Source organism: Contarinia nasturtii, unplaced genomic scaffold (assembly GCF_009176525.2).
Source record: "Contarinia nasturtii isolate CC-2019 unplaced genomic scaffold, AAFC_CNas_1.1 Cnas_scaffold_1037, whole genome shotgun sequence".
Taxonomy (NCBI): Eukaryota; Metazoa; Arthropoda; class Insecta; order Diptera; family Cecidomyiidae; genus Contarinia; species Contarinia nasturtii.
In genome coordinates, this window is record NW_022198383.1 from 5,216,807 (window position 1) to 5,243,492 (window position 26,686).

The following is a 26,686-nucleotide window of genomic DNA, read 5'->3' on the forward strand; positions in this document are numbered from 1 at the left end:
ATTATGAAATAAATATTTGAGATAGTCGTTGTGGTTCAAGGAAAAAGAGAGGAAAAACCAAATAAATCATTCACAATTATGAGTGGGTTAGAATAAAAACTCAGACTTTTGAATTTTGAGCCTATAAAATTGAAACCACTCGATACAAAATGTGCTCAAATTGAGTTTTTATTTTTAAATTATTCATATAAATCTTTAACGATAAAATCAATTGAAAGTGGGGAAGTAATTTTTTGTGTGATTTCCTCCCAAACGTAAATGCTATTTTGATGACATAAATTGTCCATTTGGATAATATATGGCATGGCATTTCTTCTATATTCGAATTATCAGTATTCTTTAATCTATTTCATGTGTTCCTCAAAATTGGGATAAATCAAATTTGCATAAGTTTTAAAAACTAATACTGAACGGGGGGTTATTAAAAAAACACCGGATCTATCAATTTTCGGTATGCAGACGTGTATATAAAGTCACAAATTTCTTCACTATTAAGTGTGATCGTATTCGGTGGCGATAGTCGATCTCCCGAATCTTTTGTCCAATATTTTGCGATAAGATTGTAAAATAGTTTCTAAAAGCATTTCAATAAAAATCAAACCGTTAATTATGGCTTTTTGTGAAAAGAATGAATAAAACAGGGATTTAAAGAAACATGCTACCATTTCATATTAACAAATGTAGAAAACTCAAAAGAGAAAAACAGCAACACAATCAAGCAAAATCTGTCTGTTGTGCTCGGTTGTGCTATTTCGATCGGTTATTAAATTGTTAATGGTTTCACATTCTTCACGTCTCATGATTTATATTGCGAAAATAATCGGACATGATGTCTGAATACTGTAGTAATCTTTGAATAATTTGTCAAATTCGAAACTCTTTATAAAAAAAAACTGTTCTTATTTCAACGATATTCAATGAAGAGGTTAAAATTCGCACCGATTTCCAAATGATGACGAAATTTTGGTTTGCACATAACAACACAAATCCATAAAATGCATGGGGCATCGTGCAAACTCGCAGTTTTGCCAAACAATGATGACGATGACAGAGAACAATGTCCAAGGTTTTATGGACATGTTAATAAAAATCTCAAAAGTAATTACGAATACCAAGTAAAATGTGATTTACACACGTACATTTCTTTTTAGAGGCAAAATTGCGGTATTTAAGTTTTATAGTTTTTCTTTGTTTGGATTCCATTTTAATTCAATCTACGTTAATGTGGCTCCACAGAGCACAATTGGTTCACCGAAATTGTTTCGTTTTAACATACAAAATTATTTATTTCGGATGCTTCGTGCGCACAGTAGTTTTCTTTCGATTATAAAAAGAGTAAAAAGGTCCAAAATCGGGCCGATGAAAAAAGCCAAAATGAAACCAATACGCATGGTATTTAGATGGTGTTTAAAAGCAATGCTTAAAACTGGACCAAACCGTTATTTCACTGAAAGCATATTACTCATGAAATGTACTTATTGGGAACTTTTTTCTTTCTCATTTCAGCTCGCAGCCAAAATTGATGTAGTCGACATGTGATTTTAAAACAAACGCGAGCCTCAAATCTGCATTCGATTATAATTGTAGTTATATTTTGAAATCTGCCGAACATTCATTGTCAATCAGCATCATGGTTTACACTGGACCTCAATACACGACAAACCAATTTCTTCGCTCGTCAATCGTATCAACGAAGGGTTTGCTCAATTATCCCGGCCAAAATAATTGCTTTCTCAACTGTGCCGTTCAGGTAAGTCTTTTTTTTCATACTTATATTTATCAAACAAATTAGTAAAAGAATTTCAAACTTTTAAAACATGAAAAAGTACGAATATATTTTGAAATTAGAATAATGATCAAGATTTGGAACTAAACGACAAATTATTGACTGAAAATAATACTGGAATTGGCACAAAGAAAATTCAATTGTTTGAAATAATAATTCGCAAACATGTATCAAAAACAATGTACACGGAAAATTTGGACCAATTCACATCACAGTTAGTTTTGCATACATGAAAAATGTCGATACTCATTATTAGTCGATTGTTTTGCATTTGTGGCAAAAGTCACGTGCATGTGAAATAGAAAATAAATTTGATGTGAACTAGGTTCAAATACTTAGAATCAATTACTTGAAAATTGCCTAAACATAAAGAGAGAAAAAAAACGTCGACGGAAGTTACCCAAACCGTCGACAACGTGAAAGGATGTGAAAAATCTTGCAGTTTGCAAAAAATGCTTGTATTTTATATCTTGAATAACATGTTCATGTTCAATTCAATTCAGCTTTTTTCTGAATCGCGGTTTCAACGTCAGATTGACTCACGTCTCACCATCATGCGTTGCTAAACTGATTAATATCAACGCAAACTACATGATTTATTTTACTAGATCAATTGATTTTATAGCGCAAAATTGTGGTTTAATGTTATTTAATTAGTTCCTGTGTGTGCACACATTTTATGAAAAGAAAATCGGATTTTATTAAGAGAAGAAAAAATGTAGATCAATCAAAGTACATCCTCTACAGATGTTTTCTTTGGTATCGACTATTTGCGATAGGTTTTCTAAGAATTCGCTTGCAGCATGCATAAATTCATTTCGAATGGTTTTAATATTTATGAGCTTGTCTACGAAAACAAAGGTAATGTTTCTTTTCCTCAAAATTACGCGATCATCGCCAATTAATGGCAACATGCAAAATTTCGAATGCATGTGTGAGGTTCGTGCCAAAAATCATCAACTCCATTGTGCGGTAAAAGAAATCGACTTTGCATTCGCTTCTCTTCATTCTTACAAAGAACATACCGTCTCAAATTTGCACACAAAATTGCATACATAATTCGACAGAATCACTGCTAATATATGCTATGTCGGTCTTAATTCCACATCAAATCAATCAGTTAAAAAAAGTAAAATTCACAATCGTTTTGAGCTGGCAAGCAGCCAATGCAAAATGTTACGAATTCAAAAGAATAATAATCTTTTGATGGAATAGCCTCGGTTTATGGCCGAAAGACAAATGTTTTGTCACACATACTCACGCTACCATGGAGCGTTGTCAGATTACGAAATAATTCGCCGTTGCATGTTTTATAGCCCAACGCTAATGATTTCGTATATGTGATGAAGCCGAAGTGCGATTTTGTTGCACAGAGCACAACACCGCAAAATAAACAATCGCCAAGAGTGCCCGTAATGTTTGTTATACTCTTATGTAAAAGCCGATGACTGAAACATGGCTAAAGTTTTAGCATTTCAAATGAGTGTGTAAATGAATGTCCATGCAGACAACGAAACGACGAATGGGTAGGGCAAAAATCGATCAAAGAACCTTTTTTTTCTTCTTCTTTTTCGATTTAAATTTTAAATTGTGCAAGAACATTAATTTTTCGCGTTTCTCCTTTACATTCTGTATCGCTTCTTGTGTATCTCCTGCTGCTACAAACGAAATTTTCGCCAAATGATTTGTCGCGTGCCACACAAAAAACCGCAATCTGAAAAGATAAAATACAATAAAAAAGATACACGAAAGCAAATTAAGATGGAGGCGACAGGATTGGCAGCCACATTTTAAAATACATCAAAGTCAAGATTTACCATCGTTGATCGTAGTTCATTTGATTCTACAGAATCAAGAATTGAAGCGGAAACTAATCTATAAATTGTTTTATTTGCGGATTTATTGTTACAAAGATGTGATCTGTTAATTCAATTTAAGTTGATTAACAATGTGGTTCAGCAAATTACTTCTTCTACGACAATGTTGAATTGAAAAAAAAATCCACATTCAATTATTGATATTATAAATATTGAATGTATTTCGATTGCTGTCATTATTACCACTCGATTTCAACTTTACGGATTGAGTAATTGAATAGATCTTTGTGGCATTGATTGTATCTAATTTAAATAAATTGCTCGCAATAAAATTGTTTACCTTCTCGTATTCAGATGGTGAATAAAAAATTAAACACAATGGCAAAAACGCTCAATGAGTTTCATTAGCGAATAGTTTGAAATTCGATATGACATTTTTTGGGTGCGAAGCAACACTATTTTTTTTGCCAAGCCTTTTAACAGGTGTTCACCGAACACTGTTCAGCTGTTGATCATTTTAGATCGTTAACGTGGACAATCAAAAGCGAACATGTAGCGAGTTTTTTTTCATATTCTTTTATTCACGTCAATAGTATATAATAGTAGAGTATACAATCCTCTTGAAAAAGTCAATTCCATGTCATTTGAGATTCAATGCCATTTTTTTCAAATCTCATCAAATTAAATTCATAATTCAATTATTATTGTCAAAAAAGTGCCTTTCTTCCATTGCAATGGTCATTCTATAGAACGATGTATTTGCTTGCCTTTGTTTCACGGTGTGATCGCACAAAAAAACCCCACCAAAAAACTGAAACTTTCTTTAAAAGGAGAAATTTGTATATTTGGCCAAGTCTGTTGGCTTGTGATTTTGTATCGAATCAATTTTATGACAACGTGAGACCGATGTTGTCATCATCGATGTCAGTGGACTTCAAGCGCTGATAATTGCTCTTTTCGACTAATTAAACCTACATTCGTTGCTGGGATGTTCATAAATTGGTATCGGCTATGTTGCTGTGGGTATACCCACACAATTAAAATCTCTATGAGCACAGTTCAATGGCCAAAATGAAAAGTGAAACATTTTAATTGGTATCAATTTGCTGATGAAATGATTTATTGTGATTACTTGTTGACTTGACAATTAACAGATTTTTTTTATGTTCTGTACATGTAAACCGATGTTCGGTTTGCTTTCCGCAAAATTTGATGCTTTTCACAATTGAGATACGAATATCGCGTGAATATACTCCACCATAATGTGATTTTAATTTGTTATTATACGCAACTGTTCACCAAACGTAATTCAAGACGAATCAAGATAAAAAAAAACACATCATAAGAAATGAATTCGCGTCGCTGTGAATTTCTACGGTTGTTCAGTTGAATTATTTTTAGAATAATTGTTAAGTCTAAGAAATTTGAGATTTGTGTCCGATAAATTTCGTAGAAATCATGCGGTGGCGTTGTAAATTACTCCATTTTACATGAATATGTCATTGTGATTAATTTCCAAGCCATCTTGGAATGCATCAAATTGGTAATGCTGCGTTGAATTTGTGGAAGATGGTTAGTTTAAAATGACACAACGCCGCATGTTGTAGCTACTGCATTCTTGAAAATTTAATGATTTTTGGACACATTCGATGTGTAAAAGCAATCAATTTTAAATTGAGGAGGCGACTGAAAGCCAATTCAAATAAACTAAATTGCATTGGGCATCTTTCAAATGATCGAAATGTGTGATGGTGTGATCAAATCTTTGTCACGCATTCTCTTGATCACGTATTTCTTGTTCAATCAAAACTGAACCACTCAATCACTTTTGAATGCATTCGTGTCTTTCTCGATGTCGAATGATCACCCGTGATATATGGTTCTTTATCTCTCAATCGTATCGATTTGTAAAGAGGTGGGCAGTAGCTTATAATAGTATACATATAATAATAAACCACGTGTAAAACATGAACAAAATTTCATCTCACCAGATGCGCGCACATCAATACCGATTCGACAATTTTGTTCCAATTTTCAATTCCAAGAAACGTTTCAAGAAATTTCAACTCTTTTACGGTTGCAGACCAAACCAGAGACAATATGATGCATTTTAAAATGAACTCTGCACGAAACGAAGCGTCGTGATCCTCATAATCATTGTTTAGTGATTTTTTCTGCTTCACTTTTTTTTCTCGTCTGAGTTGCATTTTTTCTTGAAGAAAAAAATTTAATCAGATTATTATTTTCTTCATTTCTCCTTTTGAAATAAGAGAGAGAGAGAAAAAGAAGCCGCACCTGCGTGCATTGAAGGGTTTACTCACATGCAATGACGCATTGCATGCGTTCTAAATCGACAGTGAAACGAATGAAAAATAAATAAGGAAAATAAATCAAAGTTTTTTGTTGTTCGCCCCAACAAAAGAGCGTAGTCCATATTCGGTTGTAATTTTTTTTTAACGAAAACGGTGCAGGTATCACTGTTCACGCAACAACCATCGAATCGGGCTATTTTTTCCAATTAGATAATCCTAATGCCCACAACAAAAACCCATCAAAATTATTTTACTTCATTTATAAAAAAATAGAGTTGCGTTGGCTTCTATTCCAATTTTCTCGCGTCGCTCAATTTTTATTTCAAATTGGTTTCGTTTCCTTTTTTACTTATAAATTCAGGTAGGTTGGTCGAAGCATTGAGGAAACAATTTACGGGTTTTCAGTTCTAATAGTAATCAAACTATCATTAAATCAAAGGAAACTGCTGTCTATTCATTTTTTTAGCCACGTAAAACACGTTCGATAACTGTTTATTTCGAATGAGAGAAGAAGTTTATTTATGTACGAAAGGACAGTAGCACAATGCCGCCATTCATCTCGTGTTTATCTGTCTGCCTTTATTTTATGGTTAACGCGTTGAACATCGATAAAGTTCATTTCAATGTGTACGAAATTACGGGCAGCACGAACCTGTTGTGCAAATCAACGGTGTAGGACCTGCAGGTGTTCAGTTTTCGGTGTGCATGTTTGCTCTTTTCATCGACACACGCATCGCACGAATGTTGTTTCGTTTCTGTTAGATTTATGGCCGTCGTTGCCAGACGAAACGAACAAAAAAAGAAAGCATTTTATTTGCATTTCTGCAGCGATGCACAGCAGCACCAAAAAAAGAAGCAACAAAAATGGCCTCTTCTTCATTGAAATGTGACATCAGTCCAAACATATGCTGTCGTTCGTTGGCAAGTTTTTGGTTGTCTCCACTCTCTTTTTGTTCATGCACAAAACACACCGAAATCAAACATTCAGGTGTTTGTTGCTCGTCATGCATACACATAATGTGCTGATTGTCTGCGTTCGCTGTTAACAGCCAATTTTTATTCTTATTACAATAATTATGCTTGTTTTTGTGGTACATCTTTTTTTTTATTATTACATCATACAACTGCAACTACTTTTTTTGAAAAAAAATATGAAAAATTCAACAACTTCTCATTAGAACGTTGCTTTCAACTAAAATGTTTTTGGAATTTGGTAAGTAGTCTACTTTCTGCCTCTTTACAAAAGACTCTTTGGACGTGTCCACGTCTCTGGAGAAAATATTAGATCGAAAGAGATAAAAGTTATATAGATTTCATGCTATTAAAACTTTCTCAAAAAAGTGTATATCTATTTCGTCGTCATGTATATTTCAACAACAGCTCAAAATTTGATTGATTTATCAATGCCGATCTGACGGCTTGTAAAAGCGAACACATAGTGTAGAGATAAAAAAGAAGTCGATCAATTTTCGTTTTCATTCAATAAATCAAACCGATCGGTTTTATTTGTGTTCTTAGTTGTGTTAATACCAGTGTAATAACCTGACCGCAAATGCGTGATATCGCGTAAAACCGATATTTCAAAGTTGTTTTCCGCATTTCAAAAATGAAACGGGCCGACATACGGTGGGCTGTTGTAATGATTGTTCGGTCCGTGCAATGTTTTTCGTCACCAGATGTATCGAGGAAATAAGACATACGCACACACCGCAGGTCAATGCAATCGAAATGAAAGGAAATAAAAATAAAAAAAAAAGTTTTGGCGGTTGTATTTTATCGACGATTTCGTCGCACATGTCCAAAATTAATTGCCACCATAGGAACATGCTCATCGCACCGCAACTACAAACACAAACACAATTATTTATCATGGAAAATGAAAGCTGAAATAAATATATCATTACGTTGCATTTTAAGGTACATTTTATGATGACGAAACACTTACACTTGCATCGATCATTTTATGCACTAATCGTCTGTATCAAAAGACGTTAACGTCTCATATGAGTTCATACATTGTCTTGAAAACCTGCATAAGTGTCTATGGTAAATATAAAGTTTATTTTTCGACTGACTAAAAATAATTACTAAACAAGGAAAATTACACGAATTCATAACATCTGCCCTTAAACTCTTATACGATACACATGCGCATTCTCGCTATTCAGCGTTCGTTATTCAGTGGTTTGCAGATCAAGTAATCGATCATAATCACCTTGAAATCAAGTCTTTATTATTATTATTTTCTGTCGACTCATCATAGTTAAAAAGAATACTTGTCCTTCGAGCTATTTACGTAAAGCATTCTGCAATTTGTCATCAGTTTCAATCGATTCGATAGTAAATATACTCATCACAACGACTTATTTGGACATTTCTTCTGAAAAAGAGAAACGCACACAAATTTTACAGTTATTTCACTTAAAATAGTCCATTCAATGTTTCATTAAGTGAATCGCCATCAAAACAATCGATCATTTGTCGATAAATTAACATTCAAATTATACACTAAAATGGTGTTTTTTTCCTCTAAAACGCGGTCGGCATCAAAGTGCACTTTCACAAATAAATGCATTTTCCCGATGTGGAAATCGCGTCCATCAATCAATTCGGCCCTGCAAGATAAGGCGTGTACCACATTTTTTTGGTGGTTCTTCTTTGGTTAGCGGCATTTCTAATATCACTGCGTTTTTTGATGATGCAAATGAATCATGTAATTTCAATCACTCCAAAAAGATCTCATTTGAATATATATATTCACTCTAATGCATCTTCCGATGGATCATTCAAATATACAACCGACAAATTAGCTGGGTCGGAATTTTTCTTCTTTAAACACTAATTGAATTGCATTTTAGTAAATCACGATTCAAAAAGCATATATCCAGCTCACTCTTGCAAACACCGAAAACTAATTTAACATTTGAGATGAAAAGCAAGAAAAGAAACCACTGAACGGGATAAAAGAGCACAATGAAAATTGAATAACGCAGAACAACGATAGAAATGTATGTTATAAAATGTTATAGTTATTAATGCCATTGACTTCTCGGCGCTGTGGTGTTTTAGATTTCTAGTTGCATTAACATGATTTACAAAAAAACAACAACAAAACACAATTAACATAGAAATAGAAGCGAAGAAGAAGAAAAAAATACAATATATGATTAAAATTACGCTTACGCTATAGAAATTATCACAACGATGTTGATTTCATTTCGCTTGGTTTGACTTTGCCATATTCATTGTTCTGAATCCGCAAACAATTCATTCAATTCTGCATACAACACGATATCGTCATTTTAATATGAATTGCTAGAGGTGGAGAAAGAAATATAATCTGGATCAAGGCGTTCTATTTATTGTCAAGCAATTAATATTGGTGATTGAAAGCATAAAGCATGCAGCAAGAGAAAAGAGAGAAAAGATGCTGAAAGAGAGTATTTAACCGTCCAGATGAAATTTCAAATCATTGAGTATTAGACACGAGCATAAACACAATTCAATTTAAAGCACTCAATTAAAAAAGCCAAAAGAATGCCGGGGGAATATAAAAACAAGAATCAACTGATTTGTACCTTTATGGTCTAATGCTCATTATATAACTGGATGCCCATATAGCTCATGATGTTCAACAGCGCAAGTAAACGTTTTTGGTTTTATACGTATTTATGCTTTTTTTTATTCGCCATTTAACGCGTTTAACACATACAGTTAACGTACAATGGACGTTGAAGTGGAAAGCTGTTTGTAATGAATTGAGCAAACAAAACAAAACATTTATAATCATTTCTTTTGTTTTGGATCGCTCATTTGTTTGATGTGTGTATGTATGTGTGTGTAGATGCTTGCATTTGCTGACATGCATTAAGCACAAAATAAAAACAATCAACTATTCTTGTTTCGGAAAGATGTTATTCGAATTATTATCAGCGAAGAAGCAACGAAGAAAACCGAGAAAAAAAAAACTGAGGAATGCATAAGATAAAAAAACACGCTGAAAAAATGCAATCAGATGGAGTTTTTTTCTGTTCATTCATTCAAATACACATTTTTGGTTACATCCAATCGATTATTACAACAATTATTATTAAATACTTTTTTCTCTATTGATGGTGAAATGTATTTTAAACGCCATAATAGCAGATAAACGTCCGATGATCGAAGACGCGATCGAATGACGACTTTTTTTCTTGGTACACTTTATGTATAATTTTTGTGTTTATAGTGTGCGACTATAGGCTGCAACACAATTGCGCTTACATCAATTGAACGTCGCGCTAGTATTACTCAATGCAAACTTTGGAGTGATTGACTTTTTTGGCTTTGGATGCTTGCTGTTTCATCGTTTTTAACTGTGTTTTGTACCTTTGTGCTCGACACGTAATTGACATGACGATGTCGATTATTGTGTTCGCTCCATTTCAAAAAAGAGAACCGCACAAAAAATTGTTACCAATTGAACTCGCATTGTTTACAGTCCATTATTGTATTTACGGCAGCTATTATTCAAGTCGCACGACTTTTTCGTGCTATTTTGTGTGTAAATTATTATTCCACGCAAAAAAAAACGAACTAACGAAACATAAATTCGATTCGAAAAATTTACTAACCGGCATTCGTTTTAGTTTTGCATACGTGACTTTAATTTGAGACGCTCCATTTATTCGCTTGTGTTCTACGTCTGGATTATTATTGAAATATTGTTCTTGACTTGTAACATGAATAATTTCTGATGTTATATAGTTGTTTTTCATGTGTTTTGTATTTCAAGTGGCTGCCGTCTGTGTGAGTCAGCAGTGTCGAGTCTGTGTTTTGATGCGCCAGCCGCGTACATTAACGTTTGATGGATGTAAAAAAAATAAAATTTTCTCACTACAATTGTTGAATGCATCGAGTGAAAAAAGGGAAACAATCGAAACAATATACAAAGCCAATAAACATTAAGATTAAATATCCCACTGATTCACGTACATGCATTCAGTAAAGAGATGATCCGCACAACGATCGTTGTCGTCTTCTTCTTCTTTTTCATTTCTTCTTTCACTCGATTCTGCAGTAGTGCTTGTGAAATAACGCCGAGAATGGCATACGAAGAAGAAAAAAAAAACAACAACCACAATCAAACTTAAAATAATCACCATTTGTATATCCATTATCGCATGCAAATCCACGTTTGCATGCATCGCTAATACGCAAAGAGATAGACTCATGTAAATAAATCCAAGTTGTCTACAAATATTGTTGCATTTCGGTGGGAACTTTCCGTCATTATTCATTTGTATGCGTATTTTTATTCCTCGGACGAAGGAAAGAAATATATATCAGCGCTAATGCTGTCTTCACGTTGCTTCTTTCGGTTATCAGAGTCAGTCGGGGAATCGTAATCGGAGAAATCCATTATATTAAAAGAAAAAAAAACCAATTGAAAGTGGTGTATGTGTGTGGCTATTGTGGATTTTATATTCACTGTCAACCATCTCTAATGACACGTATTTTTGCAAAGTAAAAAAATTGATGACACGTTTGTTTATGCATATTCATCTTTCACCTGTTAGAACTAAATCGCTAGTTTATATAATGTACTCATCTCATTTTTTTTTGTTCACATAATTCCATTGGCAGCAGAGAAAACTGGTGGCCAAATTGTTTTCATTAGAATTATACTTCATTAAATCTCTTCGCATGTTATAATACTGAAACAAATTATCTTTATTCTAATTTTAATGTTTTATGCTAAGTTTATGTGTTGTCAATCTTATGGGGAAGATAAGGATTTTTCTTCAGTTGAAATTTCATTTGATTTATTGACCAAATATTAACAGTTTGTTTGCAAATTAAGAATGAATATGTGAAGATAAAAATAAAATAAAAAATGAGGTGCTGTTTATGCTATGCTAATATGACTAATAATAATTAAAATATAAAAAGATACGAACGGAGATAGAAGAAATAAATCCCTTTGCACCAATCACTGCGAATAATTGCAAACATTTGCACACACAAAAAGCATTCCCAAATACGTCAAATCCCAGTATTATCAACAACAATACTTACGTAAGTTATAACCAATATCCACAGAGAAGAGCATCACTCCTCTCCAAAGTATTTACAATTCATCTAATCTTAAGTATTATTGGTCAGCTGTACAAATATCCAATATACGAGTCTTATGTACCAATAATACTTTTTCATTGACCATTTGAACTTCGTTTCGAAACGAAACAATGATTGTATGCACGTACCAGTTGATATGACCCCGAAACCAATAAGCGTTATACGTTGTATTTGTTCAGCTTACGATTTTCATTTTGAATTATTTATGGAATTAAATTTAAATGGTTTGGGTTCGTTGGTGCGGACTGCTTGTGTGGCATCGCGCTTCGTTCGTACAATTTATGCTCGTACGCTATTGCTTTCAATCATTTTTCTTTCGTCTTGTTGCATGCAGTGAATATCTGTTTTATAGGGTCAATTCATGTCAGCGTAAATGTGTCCAAGTGACGTACGGAGAAGCAGAAAAAAAATTAATTAAAAAATTGTTACCTAATTGTGCAAAGACCACCAGCAACATAACCAAAGACAGTGCAAGATACTATAAACCAACTAATTTCCTTTTCGCAACGGCAGCCACTAAATTACTTCTGACGAATAATTTTATATTAAGGCGTGGACGTTGTACATATAGTTATTAAAATACGAAAGTCACTGGAAACATGGGGATCGTTTTTCTTTTAAATCCACTTTTCCAATGAGATTGCGCCGAATAAAAACAAGTGCACTTACGACACAAAATCACTGTAGAAAGTTGAAGTATAATCATTTCTGCTTCGGTTTACGCAGAAAAACTAATGGTAAAATATCTGTAGGACTTGTATTTTTTCTACTAATTAATTAAAGAATCAAATTCTTTTCGAAATCTTTGATATAATTGAAAGCCAAAACTGAAATAAAAGATAATGATTCAAAACATTTATTTATTTTGTTCAGTTTGATTACCTGTGAATTTGATAATCATCAAACACTCTTTCATCAAAAGTTGAAAAAAAGAGCAAAGTTTATCCAAAAAGTCACGGAAAAACTGTATAATATTATATTCTGAATGGTCATTGGTCTTTGGCATAGGTTAAATCTATGTTATACCATCCAACCTCGTTAGGTTTTTTTAATGGCTACTGTGGAGCGAAACTTCACTAATGGCAAACTTGTGTACAACATATTTTTTTTTATCTAAATGTAGAATTTTATGTTTTCTATAGTCATTTTATCAAATCTTTTGTTTCTGCTCGAAGCTTAAACAAGAAAGTGTTTCACATGAAACTAGGGAATTTTGGAGCAAACGATTATTAGCATTACTCAACATGATTCAACCAAAAAAAAAAAAAAAAAAAAAAAAAAAAACAATTAACGTTTGGTAACGAAGACCTACACAAATAATAATAAAAATCGCCATAAACGTATCTCTATCTAATGAAAGGTCAAGAGCATTAAAAGTACCCATAGCGAGATCCGTAGGGTATCTGTTGCGATTTGATTCAAAGATGCGAAAATCGACAAATTACATGATCATATAAGTTCTACATTCTAACTTGCCCGTTGGCATTCACTGAAGTTGAAAATGATTTTAACTTTTATACTTGAAATATTCAATTATCGTCGATTCTCTGCAGAAAATTCTTGTAATTTATCTAAAAGTGCTTGCATGAAAGAGAAGAATAAATACAAATAAAATGTATTTCGTCGATTGGTTCATTAAGCATCAATCAAAGGGATTTTGCGAAGCGTGTTACGTTTCAACGGCTTTGCGTATTGGTAACGTCATTGCTGTTAATCTGTTGACACCAAAAGTGTAAAAGTTAACACTATATCGAATGGCAAAACGGACAAAGAATGGAAGAATGTCATCTTTATTGTCGGTCGTGCAACGGTAAAAATGCATTTCTTTTCATTTCCTGATAAAATGTCGCTTATCTGAGGGCATAATTGCGTAATTGTCGTGACGGCATTCTGAAAAACTTATCGGTTGGCCTTAAGTAAGAGCGTCGTTTCAATGGATTTCCGCTTATAAATCAAATACTGCTGCGATCGAATATCAACACAAGATTATATGCAAATCATAAATTTCTCCGAATAAAATATTCATATGCGTAGCACATTTTTTTCTACCAAGAGATTGTATCAATATGCACTTAGGTTGAACTGAATGTTACATTGAAGAAGAATTATTGCCCGTGTGTATAATGTCAACACAAGAAAAAGTGTTCTACTATTCTATACTATGATTGTTATTAATTATCATGATTTATAATATTTATGCCATGTATCGAATCTGAAGAATTCTAGCGAACAAAGTGTATACATTGACTGGTGGCAAATGGAATTCCATACATTTTTGCATGAAAAAAAAACTGATTTGGATTTCTTGGCTTTTGAATCTGTTCATTATTCAGTGCATCTAAAGCATCTAAATTAATGGTCACACAGCATGCCTAATTAATTTCTCAATTTCTCCACATCTCGAGCAATAAAATTTCTATTCAAATAAAATAAAATTCAATTTGTTGATGTCCACTCGAATTTCACTCAAATCCCATTCAAGCGAAAGAAAAAAATAATCAAAATTCAGATTTAACAATGACCACAAATGTCTTTCAACATCTTGTGAGTCGTTCAAATCTCACCATGTGATCTAATTACATGAATGCATTTGAATTAATTCCATCATAAAAACCGGTGACATTGATAAAGTTGTTGCAAGGCATATTCACAGGAACGTTCATCGGTTCAAACAGAGCCTGAGCTGATGAAAACAGATTCTCTTTTGACCGATTGTCCAACAATTTATTTCAATCAATGGTCGAATGAATGAGAAGAAAAAGTAAAGGAAAACATTTTCAATGTTTTGATTTCCATTGTGATTACGATTAAATAAACGATGCTGTAGGTATAGTGGCATCAAATGGGATGCCCATAGTAACGAAAAATGATTGTCTGGCGCACACAATAATGACGAATGTAATGTGACAAATAACAAATTCAACGGAATCAAAGATAATTTGTTTCTAAACGATCATACGAAATACTATCCAAATTATGCGACGCTCTATCGAATGCGAGATAATTTTATTTTTGATCGATTCCCTTTTTTGTGTGTTACAAAAAATAAAATACAGAACTTTAAACGTAAAGAATAACGTATTCGATTCTAATTACGATCGTTGCGTGTTTTCACATAAAACAATTTTTGATTGCGTCGAAGATCTTAAAATAATTACCATGTGATGTTCCAGTGTCTTCCGTGTGACCAATTTAAAACATCAACTCAAACAGAGAGTCGTTCTTTTCTTTTATTATGATAATAGAATTGAAATAGCTTGCGACTTCTGAATTGTTGTCTACATTTTTCATTCATTAAAATACTTCAACAAAATCTATGGACCGGTCGCTCAATAAATTTTCTTTAAATGACGAATACTTTTGTTGGTTCAACGCGCGTAGATTTGTTTACTATTGCGTGCTAATTAAAAGCAACAATTAATTAACTTTTTCTTTTCCATGATGGAAAAAAGGAGAGAAAAAAACGATTACTCGATGCAAACACGACAACATTTAATATTGAAAAGAGCACTCCACCAACTGCTATTTGTTTGAACAATTTACACTCGCAGGTCATGTATTCCGGCAATTACATGTTATGCCTACGTTTTTATATACGATCTAGCGATTAGATAACAAACGATGATGCTTTGTATTCGCACACGAAATATAGTCATTTACGTTATTTTGCTTCAAACATGCACTTAAATGTCGTCCAAAAATAAGTCTGTGGTTGAGTGAAAGTGGTTGGTATTTTAAAAATTGATATCGATCACTTACGTATCTCGTTTCTTTTGGAGTTTGCGATTGCAACACATCTACAACACAAAAGATCGAAGAAATAAAAAGTTAAATCGCCGACATATCGTTAAAAAACATTAAATCTCATCAAATTAGCGCAAATTTAGCGAAACCAAAATGAAAAGTTGCGTGCCATTTGAGAAAGTGAATTTAAATTTAAAATCAAATTATATTCACTGAGAAGAGACATTCAAAGTATAATGAAAATGTTTTCTCGACGAACCGGCATAAATAATCTAAATGTAAATGACGAACGAAATAAATATTATTCTCAACATTATAATTTATAAATAGTGATTCCCACAGGTGCAAAGATGCATTTGTTGGCTGAAATGGCATGACAATGATGCATTCATTTTAGGATACTGTCTATTTAAAAAACTGACCATCGATTTGACTGCCGTCCGAACGCATCTTTCTCACAGGAAAATTCAAACGATATTATAATAACACACGATTTACATATGCAAAATACCCAGTTTTACTCTTCTTGAGATCGTTTTCAAACATTGCAAAAAAAGCGACTAACACTGATTATTGTGTGCCAGAGAAATGGAAGAATAGGCAAATTATCTATCTATTGTCTTTTTTTTCGGTTTTACATTATGTTGTTAAACAGTAGTAAAATCGGTGTGTACGTTGCTATTATATGATTGCATTGTAAAGTCATTCGTCTCGGATTTGCTTTTCTTTCCTCTCTGTATACATATGTCAATTTTAATTATATTTTACTTGGTTTCCGTTCGACGGACAGCAAAAAAGGGTGAAAAGTGTTACTATTAACCACGAGTGCGCGTGCCAAGTGATGCAAAAACTTAGCAACAAAAACTCGATCACTGCAATTACTACATTGACTTGCTACAATTCGCGATTGCTACACACGAACAGAAATCAATGGGCTTCTAAGAAACGGTGGCCATTCAATAGGAAAGTTAAAATTTAAATTTTATTTTCACACATAATAGCTAGCATATGTTGAAATGGCCGTCACATATTATTCAAAAACTCAAATCTGAAATATGTAAAAGAGTCATATTTTCTACGCTTTCGTCTCGCTAATTAATCAATTCTTTTTATAATAGGAATATTTCATTCAAAATGTTATGCATAAAAGTGACGGACATCACTGTTGATGACTGTTGATGACGCTTGATAAGATAGATTTTTATGATTGTGAAAATCCCCCTCTTCAATATGAGGAAAACAAAATTTTGTGCCAATTAAATGCTTTTTTTCATATCGAGAATATTTATAATATCCATAGAAATGAGAACATTTGTATGCAAATGAATCGAGTTGATTCTATCATGGGATAGAATGAAAAATACGAAAGCATACATAACGATTAATTTTAAATTCTCATCTCTGATAAAAGGGTTGATAAAGAATCCAAGAAGTCCTTTGTGAATTGAAATATTGCCAGTAAACATCATTAAAATACTAGAATACAATGTTGTTTTTATTGCTTTTTATTGTATACAATCTTCAAGAAACAACATAGTATCGATTGGCTCTTTTTCAAATAATGTTTATTCTGAATATTCATAGTTTCATTGGTTGGAAGTTGTAATTTATAAAAGAAAAGTAAAGCCTTTTTGTGAAACTATTCAATTTGGACACTCGATTGGGAAAAGTGTATCCCAAACGCTATATCTATCAGCAAAGAGTTGTTTGTTCATGGTTGGTGTTTCATTAATTTCCAAATATTGACCTTCTTGAGTAGTTGATGGTAACCATTCTACAGAAGATTTGAATGCGCCTACATTTGGATTGCTAAAATGACAAATTATTTACATTATTTAATTTGTTTAAAGGAAAATCATTTGTATATGCCTTTACCCAGTGCTAGCAAAATTCGTCCACCATCCAGTCATATTTTCGACAATAGGATTTTCTGGGTCTGTTTTGTTAAACATTGGTGTCATGACGGGAACACGTAAAAGATAAAGTAAATCATCATGATGAACAGCGCCATAAGGCTTATCAGCTGGATAGTATGTGTGACTGTAACGACCAGTGTAGTTGAACTCATATCGATACACTGTTGTATGCACATTGACTAGTTTCATGAAGCGATGCATTCCAAAACCAATAATTCCATCTGCTGATAACTATATAAAATGTCATGAATGTATAATCTATTCCTTTTAGGACATTGTAGTTTACCTTTCTTAGTCCATCAAATGTTAGCCAATCTGATGAATTGGAATTACCAAAATAGTACGACTTTAGATTGGATGAAATTCGTTCGGAATTTGTCGAATCACGTTCGTACAGAAAACATATTGGTGATAATTTCGCGAAATTTGTACTCATTTGTTGGCGATAACTATCGTTTTTGAGTATGTCTAACGGAGAAGGAAAATAATGTTATTTCATCACATTTAAATATTAAATGAGAAGGAAAAGAAACCGTACCGATAGCTGGAAAAAGAAATTCGTGCTCCGTAACTCCGGCTAAAACTTCAATTTTAGGGAATTTCCCACTTTGAATCAAACATGTGGGGTCTTCAGTCAAAAATCTGTCTTGTCCAAAATCACGCTCAACAACGGGCTTAAACAGAATAATCGGATTGGATACAGCAAATTCAAACATGTCACGAACTGTTTTGGAGAAATCTTCCTTGGTGGCCTAGCAAAGTGATTCTTTTAAATTTAGCATTTTTTGATTACATTTTTTAACTAACTTTTCTCAAACATTCCATAATACTGTCGATTGATTCGTCTGAACAGTTCAATAAACGAGCTTGTTTTTTCGCTAAATCCAATTGATCAGATGGAATCGACCACTGCGCACTTGCTGATCCACTCATTACAATGACTCTATGGAAAAGACCCTGAGACATTGGCGATACCATATGTAATGAATTACTAATAGCTCCAGCACTGTATCCCATAATCGTAACTGAATTAGGATTTCCTCCAAATTGTTCAATATTTTCTTGAACCCATCGCATTGCGACAACTTGATCTTTTAGACCATTGTTGCCGGGAGCTTCTTTTGTACCTGTACTGAGAAATCCCAATATTCCCAAACGATAATTGGCTGTAACAAACACGATGTCATGATCCATCAAATACTCCGGTCCAGCCACAAATTTACTTTGACTAGATAACTCGTAAAATCCACCAGGATGAAAATAAATTATTACGGCACGATTTCGGTCCGGAGATTTGTTTATTGTGTAAACGTTAAGGCGGAGGCAATCTTCTGTGATGATGGAAGGATCTTGTGTCTCTTGTACGCATATTGGCCCATCTTCTGTAGCATCGAACGTTTCATTCCATGTTTTCACAGGAATGGGCGGCTAAAATTGAATAAATATTAAATAAAAATAAATTGAATAGTACTCATATATTTTATATGATTGTATTTCGCATTATTTATTTGTTGGATAATTTGAATAATTACCTGAAATCTTAAAACTCCTACTGGTGCTTCGGCATATCTTATTCCGCGAAAAGAAAGAAATTTGTTGCCCAAACGAGATTCAAGATAACGTCCACGTATCGGTCCCAATTTTGTATTAACAACAGGAAATTCTTCTTCTGTCGATACACAAAATGCACACAAGACAAAAATAAAACTTGACACTATCGACAGCATTGTTTCGTATAAATTCACAAAACAAATCCCCCCTAAAATGAGATGCTTTGCATATGCATCTGAGAGAACTGAACACTTTATTTGACGGCAACTCTTTTATATGCCGAATAATACACACATTAACAATTAAAAAGGTATATTCATTTTTTGTGACGCACTTGATCAGTAAATATTTGAATATCTTTTGTGTTCATACGATAACAAAACTATAAATTTTATAATTTTTGTTTGAAGAATACTACAGAGCCTTTTCGTACAACAAATCTTTATATTGTATTGTTATCATTTATGAATTCTTATCATTAAGTAAAGTTACTGCATATTAAATGATTAAATTTTAAAAAGATTTTTTTTTTTTGAGTTCATTTGGATTTTACAAGCAAATATTCCTTTAGCAAAGAAAATCACAAAAGTCGTGACACAACTTTACAACTTCTCATAAAAACAAATGTTTTAGTTTTCAACTGTTCACGACACTGTTTTTTTTAAATAAAATTAACACTACCTTGCGTAAGGATAAAAAAATCAAATAAATTACCACTACTAATCATCACATTTGAAGTGTTAATTTAGTGATTGAATGCAATAATTGTTCCGCCCTTGCGACAAATTATTTCCTGAAAGATCAACTTGTTTAAATTTCTTTAAATTGTGTATTCCATGGGAACAAAAGAAATACACACAATTTTTTTGGGATTAGCCACTTGCCTTTTTGGGCTGTCAAAAAGTGAACATAGTCCAATAAACAACAAATTAACAAAAGTGGCTTACATCGGTCTGTGTGCCTCATTTAACTTTTTGATCATCACAATTTTATTCCCAAATTTATTCAGGCGTACCTTTATGCTCCGGTAGTCATGAACGCAGTGTGGTTAAGGTGATAGTATTGGTTCATAATAATTTATGCCTAAATAAATAAATCTGAATTTTTGATTGTGACAATAGATTTTTCTTTAATAGTTCGATGAATCGGTGCATTCAAAGCAAATTGCAGGTCAAACATAAACAATTCAAGTGGCAATCTAATTTGCATAACTAATGATTTCGAAGCCTTCTTTCATGAGTACAATAAACAAAACAAAGTCAGAAGAATATATGCGTCGTGTACTATTTATAATAATGTTAAAAGAATACATCGCGCGATCCCTTCATGGCTTTTAGCCTTCGAAGGCGTCCCAGAGAATTCAAGTGGAAAAAAATTGAATTGAATATATTTAAAAAAAAAAACATCGTCCATACATATTATGCATGGCATCGTCATGGGAATTAGCCACTTGATTTGTAGAAGTGTTCACCATGTGATACTCTGTTTTTATTTTGGAGGGCTTCTTCTTTCGTCAGACATGCACAAGTACAAATTTTTCTCTTCGTATCTCTTGCTCTCTCTCTCTCTCTCTCTCTCTCTCTCTCTATCCCTCTGTCTCTGTTTATTTAGTTTCTTCATTTCTTTTTCTTCCAATCGCGTATGAAATAAATGTAAAGAGCTCGTTTTGTTCGAAGCTTGTTATAATTTCTGACATGTTTCAAACAATAGGTTTTTTAACCTTTCGCATTTATCATCGTCAATATATAATAGGCTATAACTATATATTGCTCACAATTTCGATGGTGAGCCACGATGTTTAACTTAATGCGTTTCAAACATGCTTGACCATAATTCCCATGGTGCTCAATTTCGTTTCAGACAATTTACCTAGATTAAATCATCTTCAAACACTTATTTTGCGCGTTTTTTTACTCATGTTTTCTAATCGAACAATGTTTTTTTTTTCGTGGCGAATTTTCATCGCAAAACTCATTCCCAAAATTTCAAAGTACACATTCATGCTGAAAATTCACCGCAAAGAATAATTTTCGAACTAAATGTCGAACTCATTAGAGCGTAAAAGCTGATATGTTCGAAAGTTCTCCAATGCTCGAGTATCACTATAACGAATCCTTTATCCGCTCAAGAGAATCAAATGATGGATATTTTTCTTGATAATTCACGGCATTTAGCACTTCAAAAACCACTTTGGCGCAACAATGCTACTTGTCAGAAGAGAAAAAATGGCCATTTATTTATCAGTATGAAGCAAGAAATGTACTCAACTTTAAATGCATTCACAATGAATGCTGTTTACATAAATTCCATAAGTCATTCGGACTGATGCCATTTTTCTTCTCACTCCATGTAGTTTGAATTTGGTTTAATTCGATGTCAGGAATTATGTATGATTTTAAGCTCACTGATAATTAAACTGTACGAACGCCAACCATAAATTCATTTGTTCGAAACGTTGAAGAACACATAGAGAGAGAAATGCGCAAAATAATAAAAAAAAGAAACGAAAGAAAAATTGAACGTGTAAAATCACATTTATTCAAGCATATGAAACTTTAACAAGAAGAAAAGTGGAAAAAACGAAAAGACAAACTCCAGACGAGGAACGAATCAAAATAAATAACAATAATCTTGATTACATGTTTTTTTCATATGGTCCGTGGTACGCGCGTGCTTAAGTTATTTTCGTTTCATTTGCTGTGCATTGAGTGGTCTAGTGCTTGAAAAGTGCCAAAGGTACGTCCGAACCAAATTGAACCAACTGCGCAAATTACCGCCGCAGCTCGACCATATTTCTTTGCCGATTCGTATTAAACTCACAAAATGTGTAGCATGGCACGAGACCATATGTTTCACCTTTTTTTTATATCATTTTTGTCGCTGTGCATGAGCCCAGGTAAGCTGTTCAGTTGCCGCCATCGAGAAGACAATGATAAGAGGAAAATGTAAACTTATATGCAACCGAGAATAAAATGTCACGTAAAATCAACAATCAGCATTGTTTCAAACGAAGAAACTGTTACCTGGGGAGCTCACAAAATACAAACATTGTTTAGTTTGTCTTGTTGCTCGAATGCCACGGATCACTTCATTGTGCTGCTTTTTTTTGCTGCTCTCCTTGCAATCATGAATTGAACATAACATTGATCAACGACTCACTGTGTTTACTTGCTGGCGCGCGCGCTTACAAATTTTTATCTATAATTTTCTATTGGATCTTGCACATTTACCATAGACATTCGATATTTCGAAGCGTTTAATATATAGAAAAACCAGAGAGTAACAAAGCGAAACGCGGACGTGATTGTATATTAGAACACCTCACAGTCAATGTAACTGCATAATTTCTGTGATAAATAACATATAACATATAATAAACGAGAGCACGGAGCAAAACCAATCAAATTGAATGGGCCAGAAATGGTTGTACGATCGAATCGAGTGCAAACTGTTTACATGCACTTTTTCAAGATAATTATTGATCTGAAATGCATGTAGCTGGAATTTCGAAAAGGAACAGCATGAAGCGATAACGAATGCAAAACAAGCCAGTAGTCGATGGACAGTAGAAGCAAGGGATCAACAAAAAAACCGAATTTTATGCCATTGAGCATAGAAATGTAGAAACTGGAAGATTTTTTTCTGCATGAAGCGTGATAAATAACGTTCGTAATGTGTTTATAAAATCACGAAAATAATGTTTTGTTCCGAATGAAAATAGTAATTTTCACCTCTTTTGTGTTTGCCCAAAAATTGTGATTTTGCTTGATTTGGCTATCTGATACAATTTATAATCTTGCAAAATGTCAAAAAAGTAATGAATTTGAAACTTCTGACAACGCAAATAAATCAAAAACCGTACGGAATGATTTTTTGTGCATTTGAGTGGTACAAAAACCAACAATTTATTTTATTTTACGAAATGATTCCATGAAATGCCAATTATAAGTGAATAAAGAAACAGCTTTCCTTTCAAGCGTCGATTTGTCGCCGTAGCGGCTTATGTGAGAATAAACAAAGAATACACTCTGATAGCGCATTGCAAATCATTGATTCGGAATGGGATTTTTCGAAGAAATAAAATGGCATTCCACCTCATCGAAACATACGACGATGTATTTTATTTCGAACCTAGAAAAGCATCCAGCTAGAAAAGTTCATTCCACAATAATTGTCGTACGGTTAAAATATCATTTTACCTTTCATCAACTCGCTTGGTGGTGAATTTCTGATTAATTTCGAATGGCTGTGAAAAGATGCACGCGTATAATTATACAGCGCAGGGCAAAATTCCGCAAAAAATTGACTCAAACACAAAAAAACACACAACAACTATTTGTGCAATTTTTAATTTCAGTATTTAACATGTAGACTACACGTGATGGCTTTTGTTCTCCGCATCGTTGCATCGATTCATAATAATGCATTACAACACTGGTCTCTCTTCGGGTATCTTCTGATTCAATATGAAGTAAACATTGTATTTACAATCAAAGAAGATATGTTGATAGCCCTGTACATCACTGTTAATCTCAAATCCAGAGGCTACAAAAAAGAGTTGGAACCGGTTCTGTCGTTGCGCATTCGTTCTTTTTTTAATCTACGAGAGAAAGAGAGTTTGACGAGAAGCGCATCGGGCATCGAGTGTTCTGCGTCATTTTTTTTGATTAGATATTCTGTAGGGCTAGCTTCTTTCGTAGGCATTAGTATAACACATCACGTCGTGGGCATGTGCCTAAGTCACGGCATGCATAAGATGACCGCTAAAAGTAAGATTACTCGGTAAGATGACGTTCAAGAAGAAAAAATTATGATCGATTTGTGCATTCACAACTACTATACATACGTATTTTCAATTAAAACGAAAGGAGACGGGGAGAAAAGTAACAGCAGCAAAATACAAAACTCGCTCTTATGCACGTACGGTGTGTTAAACAGCGATGATGTTGCTTTTTTTATCAATTGTTCATCGTGTTACTTAAAATTCGTTTTCTTTTGCTGTCAATTTTCATATTTTTTTGTCTTTTTAAACGATCGGATTTTTTCGTCTCTGTCATTTCTCGCAGCAAATTGATGCCATCGCCATCATCGGCAACAAACAACTGGCCTGCTGATATGAAATTCAATATTTTTCCGCGCAAACCTACAGCATATATTTCATTTCGTTTTGAACACGCGCGTGTGCTGACCATCAACGATTTTTCTTCATCGACGAATGGTGCGATTATAAAAATGTCTTTTCTTTTCGTTTCTTTTTCTACGCATATATATCTGAAATCCGATTTTTCTTGTGTTCTTCTTTATGTGCTTCTTGACATCCAGAAGCAATATCGGCACATCATTTATTCTTAACATTTTTTCTCGTTTCGTTGCAAGAGAGAAAGGAGAAACGAACATACAATGTTTTTTTTTTCTGAATTCCATTAACATAAAATGAAATTCAGAAAGCGAGGACAAACAAAAGACAAGCCTCAATCGAATGGTATTAGAAGACAATAATTATTGACGTTTATTCGAAATTATGGGGCAATTTTGAATGCGATAAAGAAAAGGTACAGCCGAACTAATGTTTAAGATATTCATGTTTTATTCTCTTAAGACTTTGCATGCATCGCGTCAAAGCGCTTTAAACTAGGTGTCAGAAACATTATATTCATTCAAACTGTACGTTAAGTTCCATACGGTGTACGTTTCGATAAGAATGGGCTGGAAATTTATAACATCCATTTCAAAAATCATTGCAAACGAAGCCGCACCAAGAAAGAAAAATATCGACAAATGACTTTTCCACATTTATTTTGTTACAAATAAAATTTGGCCACTATGCTTTTTGTCTTCTTTAGCGTTCTTTCATTGTCAACAACATTTTATTGCTCCAATTTAGAAAAAAAGACGTTCATATTATCAACCTCATGATTTTGGAATTTTATAGCCGAACAGCTTGACAAAACAAACATATTCCTTTTCAGCGTTAAATGCCGCTTGATCCATTTTATTGGATTCAGCTAGTAAATTATCACATCGAAATTGATCGTTGGTTCAAATAGCATGTCGATCAATTTTCCGAAGCGAATCAGTCCAATATGCAAAGTGGTAAATGCTTTGATTGAGTTTAATTAGGCATGCATTTATGTATTCACTCTCTGAATACTAACTATTTATACGATCAACGCTTTTAGTTCACAAAATAAGTAATCAAGCCAGCAATTTTCACATATTTCTTTACATTTACTCACATTATAATTTCACTTCGTATTCCTTTATCGCCGCTCGAAAATAAGTACATTCGAATCGAATCTGCTTTTGATTTGAAAAAAACGAAGAGGGAAAAAAGCCGATGGAATGCCTGTAATGCTTGAAATTGAATTGGCTGCTCGTTAAAAATTCAATGGATGGAACAGAAAACGGCACTTCTCGAAAGAGAATTTAAACGCGCGCGAAAACGGCAAAAAAGAGAAATACAAATTGGAGTAACTGATACCATAAAATTGCTTTAAGCAAGGAGAAAATTAAACGATACACGCACATCGCCAATTGAAGAGAGGGGATGAACTTTTTTTTCTGAAAATCTTTGCGTTTCGAACGAAATCGAAGAGATATTTACTTTTTATTTCTCAATAATGGATTTATTTTATGTTTTTGCAATTAGTAATAATAATAAAATAAATTTTTACATTGCCATTAGATGGTAAGCCTTCCTTGTCACTTTTTCAGAAAAAAAAAACTTCTGGAATTCTTTACAGCTGAAAACCAATTGAATTTAAGATTTAAATTTATCTTAATGAATACTATTTTAAGATAAAATTTAAATGTTACTTATTTTCAGGAATAGATAGATCTATTCATACCTCTTGCCTATTGAATTGGCAATCCGCAATAATCCGTTTTTTATGTTCATAGTCCTTTCAGAATTTGATTTTGATCAAACAAAAGAGGTTTTATATTCATACGAACTACTTAAAGTATTTATTCCAGTAGATGAATTTCGATCCGACCATGAAAATAGTGGCAAATAACAATTGAATCCGTCATAAAAACTTCCCTCCTCCTCCTTTTTCATGCTCATATAAATTGAGTCATCAAAAAAATGACCCAAATCCTGTCTCGAAATAGAAGACGTTTTTAGGGCTTGTTTCAAATTTAATCTAAGCGATAATCCAAAAATGCTACCGCCTTTCAGTGTCTCGTTTACTTTTCTTCGACTATTTTTTTGTGTGTGACTGTCAGTCGCTTCATCCTTCGTGAGCGATGATGCATCATGAAGCGTGGTGAAAAGCAAACAATGTGTAAAGTGCTCTCAAGACATGAAAACACATCCAAAATGTGTAAAAAGCAATTTTTTCTGTTGACTGGCTAAATAGAATCAAAATCGTAATTTTCAACCCGAATGAGGTTTTTACAATTTCAACAAACACAATTTTTTTTCTTAATACTAAAACAATA

The 26,686-nt window shown here is 33.3% G+C and overlaps 2 protein-coding genes across 2 annotated transcripts in view; one reads left to right on the forward strand and one right to left on the reverse strand.

Moving 5' to 3' along the window:
* Positions 1 to 26,686, forward strand: part of LOC116344532 — a 76,208-nt gene that overhangs the window by 12,991 nt on the left and 36,531 nt on the right. Inside the window, exon 2 of the mRNA XM_031773135.1 lies at positions 1,507 to 1,750. Within this exon, the coding sequence (XP_031628995.1) occupies positions 1,631 to 1,750 (120 nt within the window). The 5' untranslated portion in view covers positions 1,507 to 1,630. The remainder of the gene's footprint in view (positions 1 to 1,506; positions 1,751 to 26,686) is intronic.
* On the reverse strand, positions 17,266 to 19,473 carry LOC116344533 (esterase FE4-like). Its single transcript, XM_031773137.1, has 6 exons — positions 19,225 to 19,473; positions 18,500 to 19,120; positions 18,231 to 18,444; positions 17,979 to 18,160; positions 17,652 to 17,923; positions 17,266 to 17,585 (listed from the first exon to the last, which is right to left on the reverse strand). Exons 1-6 carry the CDS (start codon positions 19,417 to 19,419, stop codon positions 17,420 to 17,422), a joined length of 1,650 nt encoding a protein of 549 aa, XP_031628997.1. The 5' UTR covers positions 19,420 to 19,473; the 3' UTR covers positions 17,266 to 17,419.